The sequence below is a fragment of the Hemibagrus wyckioides genome, linkage group LG18, assembly GCF_019097595.1.
Source record: "Hemibagrus wyckioides isolate EC202008001 linkage group LG18, SWU_Hwy_1.0, whole genome shotgun sequence".
Lineage (NCBI taxonomy): Eukaryota > Metazoa > Chordata > Actinopteri > Siluriformes > Bagridae > Hemibagrus > Hemibagrus wyckioides.
Genome location: NC_080727.1, coordinates 18,468,790 through 18,483,675, shown reverse-complemented (window position 1 = coordinate 18,483,675; position 14,886 = coordinate 18,468,790). Strand labels below are relative to the sequence as shown.

Here is a 14,886-nt window from a genome sequence, read left to right as displayed (position 1 = left end):
CTTCCGTAATTGTATACTATATAGTCACTCAGCGCTGAAAAGATGTTCAGTATGAGCTTAATAGTTATATGATTACAGCAACGGTTTTTCAGCCTATGTCTACAGTATCCATGATCCAAGATGATCTACATTAGGTTAGGGCAGACATCCAGGAGATGATCCAGGATAGGAGATCAGTAAAGCATCAGTGATGGGTAGCACCTGGATGATGACCAGGATATGATTAGGCTATGATGATGGTAATTATTAATAAACGATGTAAAATATTGGCCAAATCTGGAAAATCTTTTCTTTTATTATTATCCATTTTTTTACGTAATTTTGGAAAAAGTAGTGCATCTAATTTAGAAAAGGGTTTTTCTCGATTAAATCCATGTTCTTCTTGTGTTCTTGTGTTGTATTAACATTTTTTTTTTGACTTACAGTCTATATCTTCAAAAGACAGCAGTTAATTGAACATTGCATCGTAGACAGAATAAGAAGTTATCATTGTTAAAATATGTAAACAGTGATGTGAATCATCCATAAGACATGTTCCATCCTGTTGTCACTTGCATTATAAGAGAAGTCTTTTCATCAGTTTCATTGTCTTGAATATAATAAGACAAATAAATTGAGCTTGTCATGTTATAGAGAAACCACAAAGTTCAAATTATCCAGTGGAAGAGAATGTACACTGTTACAAAGCACTGACAGTTGAGACTCCTTCCATAAATGTTAAATAAATACCTCCTTACGGGAAATTTCAAAATAAAAGTATTTAAAACAAAAATACAAATTTGTATTCATTAATATCTCCTGTCTTCTGTTATTATACACTAATATAGTGATATTAATTACTTTGTTTTCCCATTTCAATCATTTCATTTAAAACCTTAAAACAGTACATGGGCCCTCCCTGTGAATGAGCTGTTACTCAAGGAACTATAGAAATCAAGTGAAACTATTGTCAATGGAGCTGTTATAGAAAATGAATCAATAGATCTGACCAATCAGATTTGAGAATTTAAAAACTCTGTGGTGTAATGACTTGAAATAAGTTTGTCTAAGAACTTTTATTAGCAACTCAGGAAACATGGGGACACTTTTGAGTCCAGTTAGATTCTTAACTGTTTCAGCCAATACTTTTAGAATTAACTGTGCAACGTTTTACACTGTAGGATTAATTTTAAGGGGGCCGTGTTTAAGAAATGATTTATATTGAACGATGTATTGCTTTTTTTTTTTTAAATCAATTTATTTGCCAGTTTTTAAGGCATAAACATTTCGTGTCGTTGATAATCAGCTCCTCCTCTAAATGGTCGCCTGTAAGACACGTCATTAGCGTGCGACGCTTACCTTGACATTCACGGTGCCGTATCCATGCGGGATGTTTTGAAGTTTATTATTGTTATTTACATTACTGTGGTAAGCTTGCACGGTTTTTGATCACAGTTTTGATATGTCCCAGAAAATGCATGTTTCGTTTTTCTTCTAGATGTCAAATGTCTTAAAGAATGATGTAAACGGTTAGTAGTGTGTTAGCTCTGCGAGTCCTAAGGTTATTTCTGCACTTTGCGTTTCACTCTGCTGCCTTTTTAACATTAATATAATCTGATTAACACAAATCCGTGAATTTCAGGATACAGAAAGTGAAGATGTCCGTAAAACAAGCCTCGGTCCATGCTAAATGGATTATCGGGCGAGTCATTGGAACCAAGATGAGGAAGACTGCGAAAGTCCGTGTTACTAGACTGGTCCTAGATCCATATTTACTCAAGGTACTAAACATCTCTATCTGTTACGATGGTGGTGAGAAATTCCTCGATTCAGAAGTATACAGTCAGCTTCAGAATTTTTAAATATAAATACAACTCTGGAAAAAAAAAAAAAAGAGACCCCTGCAAAATATCAGTTTCTTATGGTTTTGTCTTCCAGGTGCATTTTTTTGTGAACTGCTGACAATATTTCTCCTCAATTCAAAATATAACTATTGTTATTTAGAGTGTATATTTAAAGGAAATGACAACACATCAAAATAACCCAAGATCATGCAGTATTTGCAGAGCTTTAATAACTCAGATAAAACAAAATGCAAATAATTTGTAAACAAATTGTGTTAAGGCTTTGGCTAAATAACATTATGAAATCAGTATTTGGTGGAATAACCCCGATTTGCATGTGTTTTGGCTCCATGATCTTAACCAGTTTTTCACACTGCTGTTGGGGAACTTTATACCACTCTTTTTGCAAAACAGCAAACAGCTCATGTTTGCTTGATGGTTTGTGACCATCCATCTTCCTCATGATGACATTCCAGAGGTTTTCAATAGGGTTCACATGTGGAGATTGGGCAGTGGTCTCTTATTTTTTCAGAGCTGTGTGTGTGTGTGTGTGTGTGTGTGTGTGTATATATATATATATATATATATATATATATATATATATATACACTATATTGCCAAAAGTATTCGCTCACCCATCCAAATAATCAGAATCAGGTGTTCCAATCACTTCCATGGCCACAGGTGTATAAAATCAAGCACCTAGGCATGCAGACTGTTTTTACAAACATTTGTGAAAGAATGGGTCACTCTCAGGAGCTCAGTGAATTCCAGCGTGGAACTGTGATAGGATGCCACCTGTGCAACAAATCCAGTCGTGAAATTTCCTCGCTCCTAAATATTCCACAGTCAACTGTCAGCTGTATTATAAGAACGTGGAAGTGTTTGGGAACGACAGCAACTCAGCCACGAAGTGGTAGGCCACGCAAACTGACGGAGCGGGGTCAGCGGATGCTGAGGCGCATAGTGCGAAGAGGTCGCCAACTTTCTGCAGAGTCAATCGCTACAGACCTTCAAACTTCATGTGGCCTTCAGATTAGCTCAAGAACAGTGTGCAGAGAGTTTCATGGAATGGGTTTCCATGGCCGAGCAGCTGCATCCAAGCCATACATCACCAAGTGCAATGCAAAGCGTCGGATGCAGTGGTGTAAAGCACGCCGCCACTGGACTCTAGAGCAGTGGAGATGCGTTCTCTGGAGTGACGAATCACGCTTCTCCATCTGGCAATCTGATGGACGAGTCTGGGTTTGGTGGTTGCCAGGAGAACGGTACTTGTCTGACTGCATTGTGCCAAGTGTAAAGTTTGGTGGAGGGGGGATTATGGTGTGGGGTTGTTTTTCAGGAGCTGGGCTTGGCCCCTTAGTTCCAGTGAAAGGAACTCTGAATGCTTCAGCATACCAAGACATTTTGGACAATTCCATGCTCCCAACTTTGTGGGAACAGTTTGGAGCTGGCCCCTTCCTCTTCCAACATGACTGTGCACCAGTGCACAAAGCAAGGTCCATAAAGACATGGATGACAGAGTCTGGTGTGGATGAACTTGACTGGCCTGCACAGAGTCCTGACCTCAACCCGATAGAACACCTTTGGGATGAATTAGAGCGGAGACTGAGAGCCAGGCCTTCTCGTCCAACATCAGTGTGTGACCTCACGAATGCGCTTCTGGAAGAATGGTCAAAAATTCCCATAAACACACTCCTAAACCTTGTGGACAGCCTTCCCAGAAGAGTTGAAGCTGTTATAGCTGCAAAGGGTGGACCGACGTCATATTGAACCCTATGGATTAGGAATGGGATGTCACTTAAGTTCATATGCGAGTCAAGGCAGGTGAGCGAATACTTTTGGCAATATAGTGTGTGTGTGAAATATATATATATATATATATATATATATATATATATAAATATATATATATATATATATATATAAATATATATATATATATATATATATATATATATTACACACACACACACTATATTGCCAAAAGTATTCGCTTACTTATAAATTTATATTTATATAAATAAATTTCAAAACCATATCAAATTTATTCCCACCTGTAGAATTCTGAACAAAATATATTCAAAGCATGTTTTCTTATTTAGGTTTTAGGGTCCAGAGTCTCAAAATCTACACTTAAACTCTATCTTTACCAAGGGTGCCAATAATTCTGGAGCTGGCCATGCAGCCATAATAGATGTAGCAAAAGGTTCTACCAGATTAATCCCGAAACCATAACTGTAATATGTCATTTTTAGTATTCATACACCTTCTTGACTTTTCTCCTTCACCAACAGTTTTACAACAAAAGGAAGACCTACTTCGCCCATGACGCCTTGGAGCAGTGTACAGTTGGGGACATTGTATTGTTGAAGGCTTTACCAGAAAGGCGAACCAAACATGTCAGGCATGAACTGGCGGAGGTTGTGTTTAAAGTCGGGGCCGTGGTTGATCCCCTGACTGGCAAGAAAGTTGCAGGTCCGACGTACCTGGAGCCTCTCACCGACTCCATGGAAAAGCCAGAGGTGTCTTTAACAGAAAAATTAGAACAGCTGAACATTTCTGCAGCTCCTCCACCACCGAGTCCTGCCTCTTAATGTTGTTTATATATTAATGTATCGCTATAAATGTGTGTGTGTTTTTTGATTTGTTATGCAGATTAAAAAAAAATTAGGTGATTATGTATGTCTGGTAATGTGAATTAAGATTTAGAGTCTGTGTAAACATTTTTGCACACAGATAATCATGAAAAACATCAGTCTCAGGTGTTTATTTTAAAGATAAGCAGTTACATATCTGTAAATTTTAAAATAAATTAACCTGTAATCTATTAGCTAACCTTTGTAGTTTAACACTGGAGTACACTCTGAAATAAGAGAATAAGAAATGAAAATTTTATGCATTTAAACTCTTTAAGCAGCAGATCAACAGTGAAAGCATATTTTTTATTTATTAAATTACTATGCAGTACTGCAGAATTGCCTAAAAATGTACCTCCTAGCTGAGTTGCCACTGCCAGCAAGCCGTTCCTGACCCTATAGTAAATTTTTTTCAACCCTTCATTACTTTTTTTTTAATTATAAAATGGTGAAAAAATCATCATTATCCTGTCCCCAATTAAGGCTATTGGTTCTAGATGATTAAATTGTTAAAATAATTTTTTAAAGCAGGAAAATTCTATATATCTAGTATACTACAATGTATACTAGAAAGCATGCTTTTAAACATTTAAAGATCATTTCTTAAAAGAGAAATCATGTTATAGGCATCTACGTAGAACCTTTTTAAGTTCCTCCAAACCAATAAATTCAGAATATACTGCAAGGTGCTAGAAAGAACCTTTTATTTCTTAAAAGTGTAGAGATCACACCACACGATACTGCATGCAGAACCTGCTTTTATTTTTAACTATCTAAGAGATAGCGTCCTTGATCCATCACCACAGCAGAACAGAACCTCAACATGAGGATCGTATCATTCAATCGCAACATATCAACGACTAGAGCGCTTAAATAAGAGGTTACATGACATATTTCTTTAAAATCTACAGTTCTTGTACTGTAAACACATTTAGATCAAAGCAATACTGACACGTTCTTTATCAATGTGATTAGAATTGTTTGTAAAAAATTGTTTTTTATAGGGTTAACAGCTGAGGCTGCATAAAGCTTCAAAATGATCAGAGTTATGCATAAGACAAAAGCATTAACATCTTAGGAAATTAGAAAATCCCCAATAATAATATTTTACTTGTAAAATGAATACAATAAAAATCCGTTTTGTTTCATGTTACTCCAAAAAAGGTACAGCAATAGAATCTACTGAATCTACAAGCTGTGGTATGTGGTATTGTTCCTTATTTCCATCTAAATTCCTATTTGGCACAGAAGAGTGTTGATTGTTTATCAGTGACTCGAGTCTGCTGTACTTTCGATGTGAGACACCTCTAACACTGGCATTAACAGCTGGAACGCATCCTGGATATAGGAAGCACTGTTGGAGGCCTAGGAATAAAAAGCAGGAAAAACCATTAGAGCTGAATTAATTAAACACACAAACATTCCAGCAATAAAAATAAAAAAACTTTCATAAGAGTTTGAGGTAAGTATCTCGGTTTAAGTTGTTGACTCATTTGGTGTTGATGGAAAAACCCTCCACATGGTGGCCACTTTAATAGAAACACATACATGGAATTCTCTAAATGTTCCTAATAAAGTTATCTTGCCAGTTGTGCATATATCTGAGAAGTTTTCCTAAACTGAAATGTATTTTTTTTTTTTTTTTGGCCTGTATCTCAACCAAAAATCATTTTCTATCATTTTAAAGTGAGAGGAGAAATCCACATTTAGAGATTTTGCAGGTAATTTCCCAACATTTAATATGTCGGAAAGTTATGCTTAATTGTCAAGGTTGTAGACATCTTTAGACTGACTGTTGTTATTTCTGTTTTTGTTAAATTGGATCTTTACGTAAATGGGAGATTTGCCGAAAGCATACACAAGATTTTTTCAGTGTAACATATTACATTTTAGTTGTTAAAGTATCTTATAAGCATGTTAAACCTGCAGGATCAGGCCAGAGCCAACCGATAAAGGCTCTTATGGATGGTAAGTTAAAGTAAAACAAAGCACAACTCTCTTCTTCCACTAGAGGGCAGAATAGAGAAATAATCTCGGCGCTATAAATTTAGCAACTGATGAAGTGTTTACAGTGTAATTCTTTACTAGCGAAATGAAAACATAATGCAGTAACCATGTCTCAAGAAAATAAAGAGAGAGAGAGTGTGTGTGTGTGTGTGAGAGAGAGAGAGATAGATTTTGTGTGTGTGTGTGTGAGTGAGTGAGAGAGAGAGAGATTGTGTGTGTGTGAGTGAGTGTGAGAGAGAGAGATTGTGTGTGTGTGAGTGAGTGAGTGTGTGAGTGAGTGAGTGAGAGAGATTGTGTGTGTGTGTGTGTGTGTGAGTGTGAGAGAGAGAGATTGTGTGTGTGTGTGTGTGTGTGAGTGAGTGAGTGAGTGTGAGTGTGTGTGAGTGAGAGAGAGAGAGATTGTGTGTGTGTGTGTGTGTGTGAGTGAGTGTGAGAGAGAGAGATTGTGTGTGTGTGTGTGTGTGTGAGAGAGAGAGAGAGATTGTGAATACTTGTGCAATTGAAATTTGTTAGTTTATCTGTTGTTGATTATTTGTTATTATTGTTATTACTGGCCTACCAAAGCATTATTTCTGTCTAGTCCACTGTGTATAACTTGGCCCGGTATCTAAAATGCGTATAATTCCCATTCATGAAACATAATCTGATGAAACAAACCTCCAGGAAAACTCCGGTGATTAATGGATTCAGCACTTCTCCTTTTTCATTTGACTGTGAAAGAAAGAAGAAGAATTTCCTTGTTTATCATTTGCAGAACAGAGGTGTATGATCTGTTAACTCCAGAGTACGGATACATTTATAAACATGTCATACATGCACTAGAGGAAGGGACAGTAATCTCTCTCTTACCCCAACTGTAGCTAAACAAGCTGTGAATTTTTTCGACAGCACTGATATCTCCTTACAGAGAACAACTGTGATTCTAAAAGAGAGAAAAAAAACACACCAAACTTTAATAACATTGTTATAAATACCCACTCAAGGGCTTTTTACACGTGAAACAGTTCCCCTGGGTGACCGGAAACTGTTCTATGTTTCACAGTGCTTTCACATACACTACCAGTCAAAAGTTTGGACACACCTTCTAATTCCATGGTCTTTCCTGATGTTTATTTCTTTCTACATTGTAAAACAATGCTGAAGGCGGCCAAAATACACAATAATGTTGATACTGAGATATGTCTGCTACTGATGCTCTGTAAATCCTTCATAATGGCTCTAATCTGAGGGGCTGGTAACTCTAAATGAACTTCTCCTCTGCAGCAGAGGTAAGTTTTGGTCTTGCTTTACTGGGATGGTCTTCATGTGAGCCAGTTTCATCATGGTGCTTGATGTGTTTTGTAAATGCACTTGACAGTACTGTTCTTCTGTCCTGGCTTTTTATAATCTAATGTTTCACACATTACATTCCTAAACCCTGGCTTCTTATTTGCATATTTGTGGCATCAACAAACCAGGATTAGAAAAATACAGCATTTTTAAGGGAAAAGCCTCCTGAAGTCAAAAAATGAGCAAATGCCTTTTTAATATGAATATTTTTTTCCTTCTAAGCATGGAGAGGCGTGTGTTTACTTATACAGTAGTGGTATTGTTTACTGCAATCATTATTTTTTCCCCCTCACATGCTACAACTACTAGGTTTTTGTGACTTTCCAAATCGTGTGATATGAGGCATTTCTGATTATTCACACTGCAAAAATCCTGCTTCTAATTTAAGTGTGAAACGTTTCTCTACCCGGGATAAAAAGCAGGGTTAACTCCGTGTGAAAAGTTCTTCACTATCCATTGTGTTAGAAGTAAAAGGACTTACTGTGCCAGGACTTTGGCTTGCTCCAGAGCAGTGACTCCATCAGTGCTGGTATGAAGAAGCATCTCTGCCACCTTGTGGAACTGCTCAATGGATCTGGCTGTGAGCTCTGCCAAGCTTGTTATGGCAGAGAAGTGAACGTCCTACAGTGGAGGAGATGAACAGCGCGAGCTGAAACCACATTTTTAAAAACATACAGCAAAATCATTTAAATACTAACAGAGCTCAGACTCACCTCAACAGTGCACCTGGTCACCGTGGCCTCGTGCTCACTGCCATCTTCCTGCTGCTGCTTTGCTTCACTTGGGATCTTCATGTCCATAATACGGTCAAATGCATTCTTCCTAGCCTGAATAATATAAATAAATTGTTTTTACTGAATAATTCTTTTTTAATTTCTAATAATCTTGATCATTTACACCGTGTTAAAAATTTCTTACCTTGCCAAGTCTCTCTGCTGTTGTGGATATGTGAAGCTTTTTAAGAGCATCGGTCAGTTCCTTAACAAAACTTTCACCATCATCGACTAGGACAGAAAAAAATCTTCATTTAAAAAAGTAAACACTAGACAGCTGACTAAATAAAGGAATTGGATAAATTAGGGATGGAATACAAAGCCACTACCTGTATCTCTACTCTAATCTAAACAGATTTAAACCTGAAGTGGGTGTGGCTTAAACCAGCCTCAAGTACGAACTATTTTTATGAACAAAAATGTCATACATTTTTTTAAAAAATCATTTAGATCTGTGAGTAAATTCTGGCTGTGACAGGTCCTCATTCTGAGCTACATCAATCTATTTTATAATTGAAAATATTTATTATTTATTATAATTATTTTATTTTTTATTTTTTTTTAAATATATTTTTGTACAATATTTTCAAACTAATGAGTTTGGTCATATTTATCAAAATACGAATGAATTAATGACTAAACAAATTAGTAGTTTGAAGCACCATGGGACCCAGACTAGGGAGTCACTAAGGATGGATGGATGGATGGATGGATGAATCAATCAATCAATCACTCAATCAACAAACGCTATACTACATCACACAGTGTTCACGTTAATAAATCTGACTTTTGTATCTGCATCTCTTATTCCTATATACAGTATATCTCTTATTTGTTTGGAACTTGTTCCAGGTTCCATCCAATTAACAGATTTGTCATCTGTTGTGTCGTCAGTGACTCTGTTTTTTTACCTTGTGGATCGTCTACCTCCTCATCATCGAACTCCATCAGGGAGAAAGACTCCTTGATCTGCTCCAGATCGTCTCTCAGAGTGGTCAGCTCCTCGCCCGATAACGTGGTCAGCACCGATTTCACCTGCACATATCAACAACACACCCTAAACACTAAAATCTGGTAAAAGGTCCAGACTGATACTGGAGAGTGTTTTCTTCTACAACACTTCTATTTATTCAAACATATTACATTTACAACTTCAGACCCACAGCTGATGAGAAATACAAAGGCTTGAGATGGAATACTGGTATTCATCTCTTAATGAACTGTCATCTTATTATAAAATGATCTGCTTATTATAAAATGATCTGCTACAGTCATGGCCACTATGGAGCTGGAGGATATTCCAGGAAAACTGGGCATGACATGGGATTACATCCTGGATGGGATGATAGTATATTTCAAGGTATTATGCCCGCCCACACACACACACCCATGAGCTGTGAAGGACAGGGACAATGCCATCATTAGGTGTTAAATATTATATATTTGTTGTTATGTGATCTCTCTGTTTAATCTTTTACATGTCCAAATTCTCAGATTTTCATGTTATGTCAGTATTATGTATAGATGCTTCACAACATAGGCAAACACTACAAATACACATACATGTATATTTTTAAAAAGTACATAAATGTCACTTGGGGTGTGAATATTTCAGCTAACGATCATTTTCATTCAGTTATACCAAAGTGATTTTAATACATACGGTTATCAGTATTATAGAGAGCAAACATGACTCTACCTTGGCTTCACTCTCCCTGGACAGGATCTCCAAAGCTTCTAGATGTGACAGGCCCTGGAACTCATCAAACAGCATCCCATAATGAGCCTTCTTCTCCGTTTCCGAGGTGACGTCCTTGGCGGTCTGCTGTTCCTCTCGTTCCTTTGCCTCCCTTAAAACCTTGACGGAGAAGCAAGAATGAATCACAACAAAGCAATCTTTACACAATATCAAGCAGTCAAGAATATGAAACCTCTCAACAGTGCAGGCCTACAGGATCGTTCACGGTTTAAAGATGTACCTTCGTCACAATTCTGTTCACGGTTTAAAGATGTACCTTCGTGTCTATAGGCAGTATAACACACCTGGGACAACGTGGACGTTCTGTTCATCAGGCCTTTCGTCTTTTTGAAGCCGGGGTCTCCTTCTGCGATCACATCCATCGTCTTCTTACCAATAAACTCCAAAGCATCCAGTCCACCACTTATTACCGTTTTACTCTGACCGATAAAGAACGAGATAAACAAACAAAAAAACCTGAGACTTTACTAAGTATGGAAAGAAACAGGAAAGTACAACAGCACCATAATGATCAGCAAAGACATAGAATGTTGCCTTTAATGTCTTTTTTTTTTTTTTAGTAATAAATAATTTCTTACTGTACTCTGCACCACACTGGACAGAGACGACAGCATTCCCATAGCACTTCCCAACACGTTCCCATCTCCTTCTGCCGGTTTTCCTTCACTGGAGCTGGAAGGAGCTGAGAAGAGACAAGATATTAAAAGAATGCTTCAGAAAACTTACAATAATATCTAGCTATGGATATTGTTAATGTGTGTGATCACTAGAGCTGGTGGTGTAATGATAGAACATCTCGAAATCGTGTAAACCATTAAAAAACTATTGTATTTTTGTAAACTATATAAAACAGTTTTTTACTGTTTTACTGGCAGTTTGTTTGCATTCCTATATATGGTGACATCCACTGTGTATGTAGATAGTGTGATAGTGATATTTTCATGATATCTCTGTTCCCACTATTGCTGTCTATATATTTTTTATTTGAATTTTTCCCCTATATATTCTTCTATTTTATTTCTATTCCCTCCCCATATATAAAGATACTTTTATTTAAATTTTTTAGTGAAAAAAAAATACCTATTACTATTTTATTCGATTTTCTTTTTTTAGTCTACGTTTTATGACATCGACTGTCAAAATAAAGCCTTTCACTGCATGTGGTACTGTGTATGGATGTATATGTGATAAATAAAATTTCAAATGCATTTGATACTGATATCCGATTTCTGGCTACTATTCTGGTTCCTGATATTGATTCAGAATAACATTGGGTTTTACTGTCACGTCAACGTTTACACAAGTATCTCATGAATATAACTATTGATACTGTCAATTTCTGAGTCTTTTTAAATACCATGCTGGGTTTTTTTCTATAAGGAATATATTTAGACTTTTATTATAAGTGAGTTTCAAGTTCAAGTTGTCAAAATTGTCTGCAAAACATCAATAAATTTCTAACACACTCACAGGGTATGGTGCCTTCTGCGTCATCTTCCTTTTCCATCTGGCCAGAGAGCTCCGTAGGACTGGGAATTCCCAAAGACGTCTCTGCCTTCTCGATGACCTGAGACAATCCTTGGCCTTGAGTCAGAAATTGATACAATCAAGTGAACATGTCATTCCTGTTCATCAGTGTATTGTGAACAAAATATTTAATATCTCTGTTTAATTAGAGGTGTGTGTGTGTGCTGTTAGTTTGCATGATACCAGCACAAATCCCAGTGAATATTATGGAACTTGCCTACGGTGGTGACAGTGGCAGTGGCTGTAGAAAGAAGAGACTTCCCCCAGCTTCCCCAGCTACCCCAACCACCTTGGGTTACAGTCGTCTGTGTGGAAGCCTGAAAAGAGAGAAAATAAATAAACAAAACAAAACACAAAAATGCTGCAAGAGGCAGGTGTGTCTTTAAGCTTGCTTTTAATACCTGTATATCAGCACAGACACAAATATGTATACAACATTAAATAATATGGATATTGTGATAAATAACAATATCATGGTGTGTGTGTGTGTGTGTGTGTTTAAATCAATTTCAATACAAACTGTCTGGAAGTGGCTGATATAGTGATAAAAAATTTTCATTATTTTTTTAAATGGTTAAATGTTAACATTTTAGCCATTTTTTATTGTTTTCTATTTATTTATTTTAAAACTAACTTTCTTTCTCTTTTATATAAAAGTTATTCAATTTTTGTCTGCAGGCATTAAATAAAGAACCCTAGAAACGATTTGTTAAACTCACACTATACGAACTTTCCAGGGGATAAATCTGGATTTACCTTTGATGCATTTTCTGCCACACTGGCTGTCCCTGGACTTTCCTGGACTTCAGGAGGTGGTTTGTTCTCCGGTCTCTTCCTCGTCTTTCGAGTCGGGGCTACATCGGCGGAGCTGTCACTCTGCACGTCTTGTGAGGGTGGTGGTGACTCTTTGGGGATTTGGCCTTTTATATTCTCCTGCATGTCAGTGGCTGGGTGTTCGTTGTCCGACATCTTATAGCATAATCCTATAAGGGACAGATAAATGAAATACCGGATCACAAAATCGGTTCAGTGACATGGAGGACAGTAGCAAGTTCAATCAGATCAATACACTGTGTTCAGCAGGGTGCTGAAAACCTTATTTAGTAAAACGACTACTTGTAATCAGTATTATGATGCATTTCTGTTTGTAAAATAATGCAGTCCTTGTGTTCATATTTATCAAGACATTCAAACTTGTCCTTCGGGTTTACATAAAGAATTTGATATATTTAAATATATATATATATATATTCATTGGTATACTTAACCTTCATAGTTGTTTACGCATACCAAAGCATACAGTATGAAGCCTTTAAAATACCTAATAACTAAACACCCTATGGATCTGGATGTACACGACCATTTAACTAGTAATATAACACATTTACACACATACTACTCTGTTTTCAGGATTAATATAAGATTAAATGTCTCTACTTCTGATCAACAAATAGCTGACTGTATGTTATGTTTATTCTAGACTTTACAAGTTATTTTTTTTTCCTTCTAGTTATTCATCATTGTTAATATCTAACCTAGATATTGTTAATACCTACCTACCTATCTATCTACCTATCTATCTATCCATCTATCTATGGTCATTAAGGTCACATCTGTATAGGATCAATAAACAGCTGTGGCCTGACTGAACAGTACAATGATCCACGTGACATGATGACATGAATCACTCAGATATGTCATGTCCCACTGATTGACGTCTAACTATTAAAGAACCCCGGCAAAACCAGTAGAAAATGTCTAAACGTCAACCGGCTCTCTACTATACATGTATTGCACTACATAGCTATGATACTCCGTTGTTGTTTACACCTTTTATGGAAAAGGAAGGCTTTTGGAATTCAAAGCGATCCTATATACAAAGGTAATTATTAGTCTAGTGCTACGATCGTCACACAGAGTTAACACTGGCTTAAACAGCAAGGAAATGGGGGAAAAAACAAACCTATTAAAGTGTTGTGTGTATCAGCAGACTGAGCGGATCCTCTGCAGGCCACGTCACTGGACTTCTGTCCAGACGCCTGGTCCGATTTGTTTTTCCTTGTTGATCTTTTCTTCGTCTATTAACGAGGAAAGCGTGTTGGGAGAGACATGGCGTCATCTGGCGGTTTGGGGCGCTCTACTGCAATACGGTATAATGTAATGCGTTTCAGTGTCCGATCAGCCAACTTTATTCAGAATCAGGACCTTGACCTGGGATGGATCAACCTTAATGGGAAGCCTTCTCAGAAGAGTGGAGTTTATTACAGCAGCAAATAGGGATATAAATATATAATGTGATATTCAACAAGGACATGTGGTCAACTTTTATACAAACTTCTCATGGCCATGGCACTTTCAGCATACAAGCAGGAGGTGAAAAACAACGCAACGAGCCATGACAGGGTGTGTTGGAGTGATCTTATCATTAGTAAAGGCATTCTTAGGCATGACTGCAGTGCAGAGACACTATATTGCCAAAAGTATTCGCTCACCCATCCAAATAATCAGAATCAGGTGTTCCAATGACTTCCATGGCCACAGGTGTATAAAATCAAGCACCTAGGCATACAGACTGTTTTTACAAACATTTGTGAAAGAATGGGTCGCTCTCAGGAGCTCAGTGAATTCCAGCATGGAACTGTGATAGGATGCCACCTGTGCAACAAATCCAGTCGTGAAATTTCCTCGCTCCTAAATATTCCACAGTCAACTGTCAGCTGTATTATAAGAACGTGGAAGTGTTTGGGAACGACAGCAACTCGGCCACGAGGTGGTAGGCCACGTAAACTGACGGAGCGGGGTCAGCGGATGCTGAGGCGCATAGTGCGAAGAGGTCGCCAACTTTCTGCAGAGTCAATCGCTACAGACCTCCAAACTTCATGTGGCCTTCAGATTAGCTCAAGAACAGTGCGCAGAGAGCTTCATGGAATGGGTTTCCATGGCCGAGCAGCTGCATCCAAGCCATACATCACCAAGTGCAATGCAAAGCGTCAGATGCAGTGGTGTAAAGCACGCCGCCACTGGACTCT

General features: G+C 37.5%; 2 protein-coding genes across 2 annotated transcripts; one reads left to right on the top strand and one right to left on the bottom strand.

Moving 5' to 3' along the window:
- The first annotated feature begins 1,256 nt into the window (after positions 1-1,256).
- mrps17 (mitochondrial ribosomal protein S17) lies at positions 1,257-4,519 on the top strand. Its single transcript, XM_058416166.1, has 3 exons — positions 1,257-1,407; positions 1,622-1,760; positions 4,121-4,519. Exons 2-3 carry the CDS (start codon positions 1,638-1,640, stop codon positions 4,418-4,420), a joined length of 423 nt encoding a protein of 140 aa, XP_058272149.1. The 5' UTR covers positions 1,257-1,407; positions 1,622-1,637; the 3' UTR covers positions 4,421-4,519.
- A 630-nt stretch (positions 4,520-5,149) lies between these two features.
- fam114a2 (family with sequence similarity 114 member A2) lies at positions 5,150-13,969 on the bottom strand. The gene is made up of 14 exons (XM_058416165.1): positions 13,821-13,969; positions 12,614-12,840; positions 12,075-12,174; positions 11,801-11,914; positions 10,909-11,012; positions 10,615-10,749; positions 10,271-10,429; positions 9,483-9,606; positions 8,717-8,802; positions 8,512-8,625; positions 8,280-8,419; positions 7,319-7,391; positions 7,127-7,180; positions 5,150-5,827 (listed from the first exon to the last, which is right to left on the bottom strand). The coding sequence occupies exons 2-14, from the start codon at positions 12,824-12,826 to the stop codon at positions 5,729-5,731; spliced, it is 1,515 nt and encodes a 504-aa protein (XP_058272148.1). The 5' UTR covers positions 12,827-12,840; positions 13,821-13,969; the 3' UTR covers positions 5,150-5,728.
- Between the last annotated feature and the right edge of the window lie 917 nt (positions 13,970-14,886).

What these genes read in the sequence shown, in the direction of transcription:
- mrps17 (XM_058416166.1), top strand. Translation starts at nt 1,638, where the DNA reads ATGTCCGTAAAACAAGCCTCGGTCCATGCTAAATGGATTATCGGGCGA. An exon ending in TAGATCCATATTTACTCAAG is followed by an intron (nt 1,761 to 4,120) that starts GTACTAAACATC and finishes CTTCACCAACAG; the next exon opens with TTTTACAACAAAAGGAAGAC.
- fam114a2 (XM_058416165.1), bottom strand. Translation starts at nt 12,826, where the DNA reads ATGTCGGACAACGAACACCCAGCCACTGACATGCAGGAGAATATAAAA. An exon ending in CCAGTGTGGTGCAGAGTACA is followed by an intron (nt 10,750 to 10,908) that starts GTAAGAAATTAT and finishes TTTATCGGTCAG; the next exon opens with AGTAAAACGGTAATAAGTGG. An exon ending in TGACCAGGTGCACTGTTGAG is followed by an intron (nt 8,420 to 8,511) that starts GTGAGTCTGAGC and finishes CCTCCACTGTAG; the next exon opens with GACGTTCACTTCTCTGCCAT.